The 7,755-nt window shown below is 40.6% G+C and overlaps 1 protein-coding gene across 4 annotated transcripts in view; it reads left to right on the top strand.

Moving 5' to 3' along the window:
• The first annotated feature begins 103 nt into the window (after window positions 1–103).
• The window catches only part of C1GALT1 (core 1 synthase, glycoprotein-N-acetylgalactosamine 3-beta-galactosyltransferase 1), a 48,403-nt gene continuing 40,751 nt past the window's right edge, over window positions 104–7,755 (top strand). Inside the window, exons 1-2 of one of the 4 annotated variants that reach the window (XM_070369813.1) lie at window positions 104–332; window positions 788–882. Coding sequence is in view for 1 of the 4 variants with exons in the window: in XM_070369810.1 (XP_070225911.1) it covers window positions 326–332 (7 nt within the window). In the remaining 3 variants the exon portion in view is untranslated. Of the gene's footprint in view, window positions 333–606; window positions 883–7,755 lie in introns of all 4 variants that reach the window. The other 3 variants (XM_070369812.1, XM_070369811.1, XM_070369810.1) reach the window with 3 other exon arrangements.

Here is a 7,755-nt window from a genome sequence, read left to right as displayed (position 1 = left end):
CCCTCTCGCTCCGCCCTTCCCTGGGGCTGGTGCGGCGGCGATGACGTCAGCGCTAGGGGGGACCCCTGGGTGGCGGCTGCGCCGTCGGCGGCCCGCGGCCGGAACGCGCTGCGGGGAGGGGCGGAGCGAGCGGGCGGGAGCTTGCGCTGGGCCCGCCTCGGCCGCCGCCGCCGCCGCCGCTGCCGGGGAATAATCTGGGCGGCAGCGGGCGGCCCCGGCCAGCAGCCACGAGCCACTTCTGCGGCTGCCGAGCAGAGCGAAGGTCGCCGGTCTCGTGTCGTCCCCCTCTCCGCCCCCCAGGAGGGGCGAGAGGGAGCCGAAGCTGATGTCAGGTACGGCCGGCGGAGGCGCCCTCAGGCTGTAGGTCCAAGGTCTCGGGTCCCCTCGCCCTTCCCTCTGGGAGAGTGAATGTAGGGGGAGCGTGGAGGGTGGAACCCCACCCCTGGCGCCGCCAAACAGGTGTCTCGGAGTCGCTGCCTGGTCTGGGGACGTGCGGGCTCCTGAGGGAGGCGCGGGGCACTTCCTGCTCCCGGCGTCTCCGCGAGCTGCCAGTGGGGCCGCCTGCCCGCCGGGCCGCTATTTTGTTGACTTGTAACCTCCTGTTAGTCGCAGGTCCTTCCCTTCGCTCTCTGGTGCCCCTCGCCTCTTCGCGCGCCGCCTGCCGTCGGGTGGCGACGGTGAGGCGCGGGCTGCGCTCCGGACCGCGCGGCTGGACCACTTAGCGGTCCTGCCCCGCCGGGCCCTCCCCCCGCGGAGCTGCGGGCGCTCAGGTGTGGGCACCTTCCAGGAGAGCCGCCGGGCTGCCGCGTCGCGCCAGCGCCCAGCGAGCCGGAGCCTTGCGCAAGTGCTGGGGGACTTCCTCTGAGCTCTCTGGATCATCAGGTTTGTCTGGCTGATTTGTTCTTGTTAAATTCCCCTGCCCCTGACAGAATAAGCTAGGCAGGTGTGTTGCGGCATTGCTCCGTGAAGGACGCGGGACGAGTGTTTTCCTTCTCGCCTTCCTCTCCCACCAAATGGGATTAATAGATGCTGACAAAATTGACTTTACAGCTTTTAATTTGGGTACATTGTCTGCTCAGAAAATGAACGAAATGTAGGGGTGGGGATTTATTCTTGCCCAGCACTTACCCTCTCTATTATTATTTTCAAAAGACTGGAACTTAAACATCACACGCCTTGGAAAAGTTGACTGGATTTATAGCCTAGTTCTCTCAGTGCCTTGTAGTTATTGTGGTATATCGTTTTAGAGCTTTTCAGATTGAACAGTATTATCCTAACCATGAATTGGTTTCATCGTGGTTTTAAAACTTAGTTAAAAACTTAGAACTTTAATGCAATAGAGTGAGTGATTAGGCCAATGTGAAACGGACAGAAATGTGTTCATTTACCAGAAATTGGGCACTGAATATAGATAGGTCTGCCTAGGTAACTTCAAGTTATTTAATTCTGGTGTTAGTTTAGAGGGTGGGAATCTGAGTACTTAGGAGGTAAAACTAACTTTTTACACTTTTATCAGATAAATGTCAAATGAGCCTTATGTACATGATGTGTGTTCTAAGTATTGTGTATAGTAATTGAATTTATTTCATTTTCTGCCGGCCTTAGTGTATATTAATGTACAGTTTAATTGAATGTAAAGTTTCAAGCTACCAAACAGTTAACTCTTTTTACCATATGTTAAGTAAAACAGTGATTTAGTAAGGAAAGTATGACTCACTTAAAATTCTTCACAGGAAAAGTGTGTGGTTTTTTAGTTATGGTGGAGAACCATTTAAGATGTTTCTCTTAAATTTCCCTGAAATTTGTGTTTTTCTGTATCTTTTTACTTTGGATTCAGCATTTTAAAAATATTTTGTGGGTACTATTCATTTAAAGATAGATATGCTTTTTGGGGGGTATTATTTGTACTAGTCTGTGTTTCTGAGTAAGTTCAGTATCCAGAAATTATTAGACTATCACAAAGTCATTTAGGAGTGCATATCAATTAATGGTCACCTAGTCATAGAAATAGAAAAGTGTGTCTTTTAGGTATATGCAGTACTACTATTTGTGTATTGACTTGTGCTCACTAACATAAAAATTGCATTATACAACTTATACACTCCATGGACCATGGTGATTTTAGAGTCTCAGTGTGGAGAAATCATTGATTGGAATTCTTGTGACAGTGCACCTATAAACATTAAATGGAAAATGGACAGCTTGATGCTGAAATTTAATTCTGATTCACTTAAAATTTTAAGCTTCCCGATATTTATTGAGATTTTAGTAAAGAGGCTAGTATACAAACTATAGCAAAGTGGAAGGAATATGGCAAAATTCTTTTTAAAATAAGGGGGTGGGGGGATGCATAATTCTTCCATGAAAGAGAAGTTAGCATTTTATCTTGAAATCTAAATGAATATCAAATATATACTTAAATTTTCATTTTATAGCTAATTCAGATGCCCTACAGGAAAATGCAGGCCAAAATCTATAATGTGTGAAAATCAGAAGCATCCCTTAAAGAAAAAAATACAAAGAAGCTGTTATATGTGAAATAGGGTAGCCTGTAGGAAGGTAGAAGAAACCAAAAAGAAAATCCAAGTGATCTAGACTCTGTAGTGTGAGCTACCTGGCACATTGAAGGGACATGTTGAGGGCAGAGAGAGGTGATATTTAATTAGGGAGATTCTGAAACAGGAAATCTGATTAGTTCACAATGAAAGCTACGTGTTAAAATATTTAAATTGGTGCAAGTTGGATAATTGGCAGATTTGAAACTATGTGCAACTTGATAGAGTCATTTGCATTTTTGGTCATTGTGTTAGCTTCCGAGGGCTGCTATAACAAAGTACAACACACTGAGTTATTTAAAACAACAGAACTTTATCATTTCACAGTTTTGGAGGTTACAGGTCTGAAATCAAGGTGTTGACAGGGCCGTGCTCTACCTTCTGGGGAATTTTATCTGTTCTGTGCCTCTTAGCTTTGTGTGTCACTGGCACTCCTTAGCTTGAAGTTATATTACGCAAGCCTCTGCCTCTGTTGTCACATGGCGTTCTCCCTGTATGTCTCTCCCTTAATGTGGTGTTCTCCCCTTTTTGTAAGGACTTCAGTCATATTGAATTAGAGTCCACCCTGCTGCATGCGTGTTAAGTCGCTTCAGTCGTGTCCAACTCTTTGCGACCCTTTAGACTATAGCCCACGAGGCTCCTCTGTCCATGAGATTCTCCAGGCAAGATGACTGAAGTTGGTTGCCATGCCCTCCTCCAGGGGATCTTCCCAATCCAGGGACTGAACTGGCATCTCTTAACATCTGCATTGGCAGGCGAGTTCTTTTACCACTAGCACCACCCGGAAAGTCTTTGGCACCATATAGCAGACCAAATCAGAGAGGGCATTGAGAACAGGCTAAATTCATTTACCTATCTCAGTACCTACTATATGCTAGGTCATAGAAATAAAACAATGACTGCTGCTAGGTAGGCAAAAATCTCTGTCCTCATGGAACTTATGTTCTAAAACCTTGGTTCTCGAACTGTGGTCCTTGGAACCTCTGCATCACCTGGGAACTTGTCAGAAATGCAAATTTTTAGGCTCTCTTCCGCAGACTTGTTGATTCAGAAATTCTTTTAACAAGCTTTTCAGGTGATTCTGGTGTAGACTCAGGTTTGAGAACCACTGATCAAGATGGAGAAAAGAGACAATTATCAAGATGAGTAAGTAAAATATGTAATATATTAGATGTTAATAGGTGCTGTCAGTAAAAGTAGGGTGGCTCAGGAAGACATGCCCCCCACCCCCCCACCAGGAGTAAAGGCCGGAAGGAGTTGGGGAATAAGCCATGTGAGTATCTGGGTGAGTTGTGTTCCCAACAGAGAACAGCAAGTATAAGGACACTCAGGTATTTGAGGAACAGCAGAGAGTCCAAAGTTAGAACACAGCAAGGAGCAGATAGTAATAGGTTCAGTTTTTGAAATTTCTATTTGTTCCTTTTTAACCTGCAAAAACCAAATACTAGGAAAGCAAGAGAAAAGTGCGGGAGTAGGATGCCAGCTAGGATAATCTAGATATATTTTATACATTCATTTGGCACTATGTGAAGACATTTGAATGACAACTAGGGGGAGTGCTACTGATGTCTAGTGAGTATGGGCCTAGGATGCTGTTGAACATCTTACAGTGAACAGGGCACCCCCCACAACAGAGAGTTACCCAGCTCAGAATGTCAGTTATGTCAGGTTAAGAAACATTGGCTTAATGGGATTTACAGAGGTTGGGGCATGGATAGCAGAGGAAGGGTGTGTTGTATAGATGGAAAAGACAGTGGGAATAGAGGAGCTCACTGCATTGAGTGTTTATTGAACTGTAAATAGTTCAGAATTGCTGAAACATAAATTATAAGCAGGGGAGAGATTGGGGGGGTGCATACTGTACCTATATGGTAATGCAATTCTTTGAAAGCAAAGTTATGAAACAGTAGGAAAGCTAATATATTATTAATTTTATATTAAGCATCACTCACCTTAAGGGTAGACTAGTATTTATATTTTATGTATTCGTTACATAACTTTGTATTAATGTTTTTCAATATTTATAGCCTATACAGTTCATTTGCAAATTTTTCAAATTGTCACTAATCTCCAAAGAAGTTTTCAAGTATTTTTATTCAAAAATATCTGCATAAAAGTGAACCCAGCCGGTTCAAATCCATGTTGTTCAAGGGTCAACTATAGTTACCTTTGATGAGAACCTGGGGTAGAGATAGGAATGAAAATATACTCTTTTCTGTATGTATGTGTGTGTATGTATATATGTACATGTGTGTATATGTATGTTTAATCTATGTTTTCAGTTTGGGTTTGTTTGTTTCCTGTATATTAGCAATACTTTACTAACAAAAAATTGTAGTTGCCAAATGTGCCAAGATTTTCCTAATTAGTGCAAATCAATCATTGTTCTTAACATCTACAGCGTATTCTCTGGTAGAGATGTACCATATATTTTTTTTAAACTAGCTCCTCATCAACAAACATCTGTGGCTATGGCTGCCATGAATATCTTTGCACAGTTCTGTGTTTGTATCCATAAGAAAAATTTCTGATCATGAAATGATGTGTCAAGGCACACTTGAAAAAGTTTACAGATACTGTCAAACTGCTCTTCTAAAAAGACAGTAAGTATGTGTATCCTGAGGAACATCAGAGGAGCGTCAGTTTTCTCTCATGTCTGTGTCAATACTGGCTGTTACTAAGCTTAACATTTTTTTGCCATTCTGATAGGTTAAGAATAGTATCTCTTCATTTGAGGTTTACATTTCTGTAATATGAGTGAAATGTGAACATCCTTGACCATTGTATTTTTTTTTCATTCAAATCCTTTACTTTTTTTTAACTGTTGTTACATTAAGTCGATTATCTTTTTCATGATGGTTTTTGTTATTTTTTGCTGTACAGATTTTTTTTAAACATTTTATACAAAACGTACATTTGAACTAGCAGTTTCACTGCCAGTTAATTAAATGAATAACCTCATACACTTTTACTATATTTTTACTTTTTGGGATTTGAAAAAAATCTCGGTTCATGATATAAAAATGTAAAAAAGATGTTTTCTTCTTGTTCTGTTTGAATTTCATTTTTTTAAAGTATTGAAATCATAGAAACAGAATTTGAAAGAAATAGGTGGAGATCCAGATGGTTGCTTTTTTATCTTTTCCCCAAAAGATTATTATTTCAATGTCCTTTCTTGAATAAGCCATCTTTTTCTTATTTGAAATGCTATGTGTACTATGCATTAAATTTCCATATGTACTTGCTTTTTGTTGTTGTTGTTTTTTTTTTTTTTAACAAACTCTATTTCAGTCTGATAAGGACCACCAGGGATATATATCTTTAGGCTAACAAAGTGAGGTTAATTAACTTGCTGCTGAGAAGGAGATCACACACCAGAGGAACTGCCAGAAGGGATAGTGTTATTATAGGATTCTGGGGAGGGGTAGAGTTTAGACAAAATTTAAATGAAGCAATATTTGATAAGTTTAAAGCACAGCAAGACTGTGTACCGGGTTAATTAACATCAGGCTTGGGCTGAGAAACAGACTTAAGAGTCCCGTTTCCTTGGAGACTACAAAGTTAAGATGAATGTGTGGAATGTTGTATCTGGGAAACCCTTATCTGAAGCTCCGGGTTGGAAATTGAGGCTGCTTCTGATTAATGATTCATCATCCATGCAAGAGTGGGGTGTTCCAGTCTCACTGATACACTTACAAATAATTTTGACAGTCTGTAGAGAAAAAAGGTTTCACAGCAGTATGTCTTTAGTATGAATTAATAGAAGCATTAAAAACATTTTTTCTAATCCACAGGTATACTGATGTGCCTGTTCAGCCAGAATATCAAATTGTTTTAATTACTCTACCACATATTATACTCACATGATTATTTTTCCAAATAACATATTAAATTATTTTTACCACATTATTTAATTTTTAAAAATCTTGTGTCTTAAGTAGATCTGCCTAGATTTAGTCCACCCTCACACCCCTTTCCCAGGTATACGCCTCAGATTTTTTTATGTGGACCATTTGTAAAGTCTTTATTGAAATTGTTGCAGTATTGCTTCTGCTGTATGGTTTTTGGGGTTTTGGCCACCAGGCATATGGGATCTTAGCTCCCCAACCAGGGATTGAACCTACACTCTCTGCATTGGGAAGCAAAGTCTTAACCACTGGATCACTAGGGAAGTCCTTACTCACACGTTTATTTTTCCAGACTTTTCAGTTACATTATTTAACTTTTAAATATCTTATATTTTAGTTGGGACAGTATTATATATATATATAATTTACCATCTTAACCATTTTTAAGTGTACAATTCAGTGATGTTAAGTACATTTAACTTGTGCCAACCATGACCACCATCTTCCAGAGTTCTCATCTTATAAAACTGAAAATTCATACCCATTAAATAGTAGCTCCGCTTTCTCCTCTCCTACCGTTCCCTGGAAATCACCATTCTACTTTCTGTCTATGATTTTAGCTAAGTTTCTCATATAAGTGAGATTATTACATAGTATTTGTCTTTTTGTGACTGGCTTCTTTCATTTAGCATAATATGCTGAAGGCTCATCCATGTTGTAGCATATGTCAAAATTTCCTTACTTTAAAAGGCTGAATAATATTCTGTCACGTATATATAACATATTTTGCATATCCATTCAATCATTTGGGTTGCTTCCACGTATTAGCTATTATGACAGTGCTGCTATAAAAATGGGTATACAGATATCTTTTTGAGACCCTGCTTTGAATTCTTTTGAGCATATACCCAGAAATGGAATTGTTGGATCATGTGGTAATTCTATTTTAATTTTTTCCACATGCTCTTTCCTGCAGTTGATATACTATTCTGCATTCCCATTGCTGCTGCTGCTAAATCGTAGCAGTCATGTCCGACTCTGTGCACCCCATCGACGGCAGCCCATCAGGCTCTGCCGTCCCTGGGATTCTCCAGGCAAGAACACTGGAGTGGGTTGCCATTTCCTTCTCCACATTCCCACTAGTAGCACACAAACATTTTCATTTCTCCACATCCTCACCAACACTTGTTATTTTCCTTTTCCTTTTGATAGTCGCTATCGTTAGTGGATGTGAAGCCGTATCTCATTGTGGTTTTGGTTAGCATTTCCCTAATGGTAAGTGATGTTGAGCATTTTATTTCCTGCTCAACGTGTTCATGCCTATTGGCATTTGTGTATCTTCTTTGGAGAAG

The sequence above is a fragment of the Bos mutus genome, chromosome 4 (genome assembly GCF_027580195.1).
Source record: "Bos mutus isolate GX-2022 chromosome 4, NWIPB_WYAK_1.1, whole genome shotgun sequence".
Lineage (NCBI taxonomy): Eukaryota > Metazoa > Chordata > Mammalia > Artiodactyla > Bovidae > Bos > Bos mutus.
The sequence above is the reverse complement of the archived record's forward strand: the minus strand, read 5'-3'. Positions and strand labels throughout refer to the sequence as shown.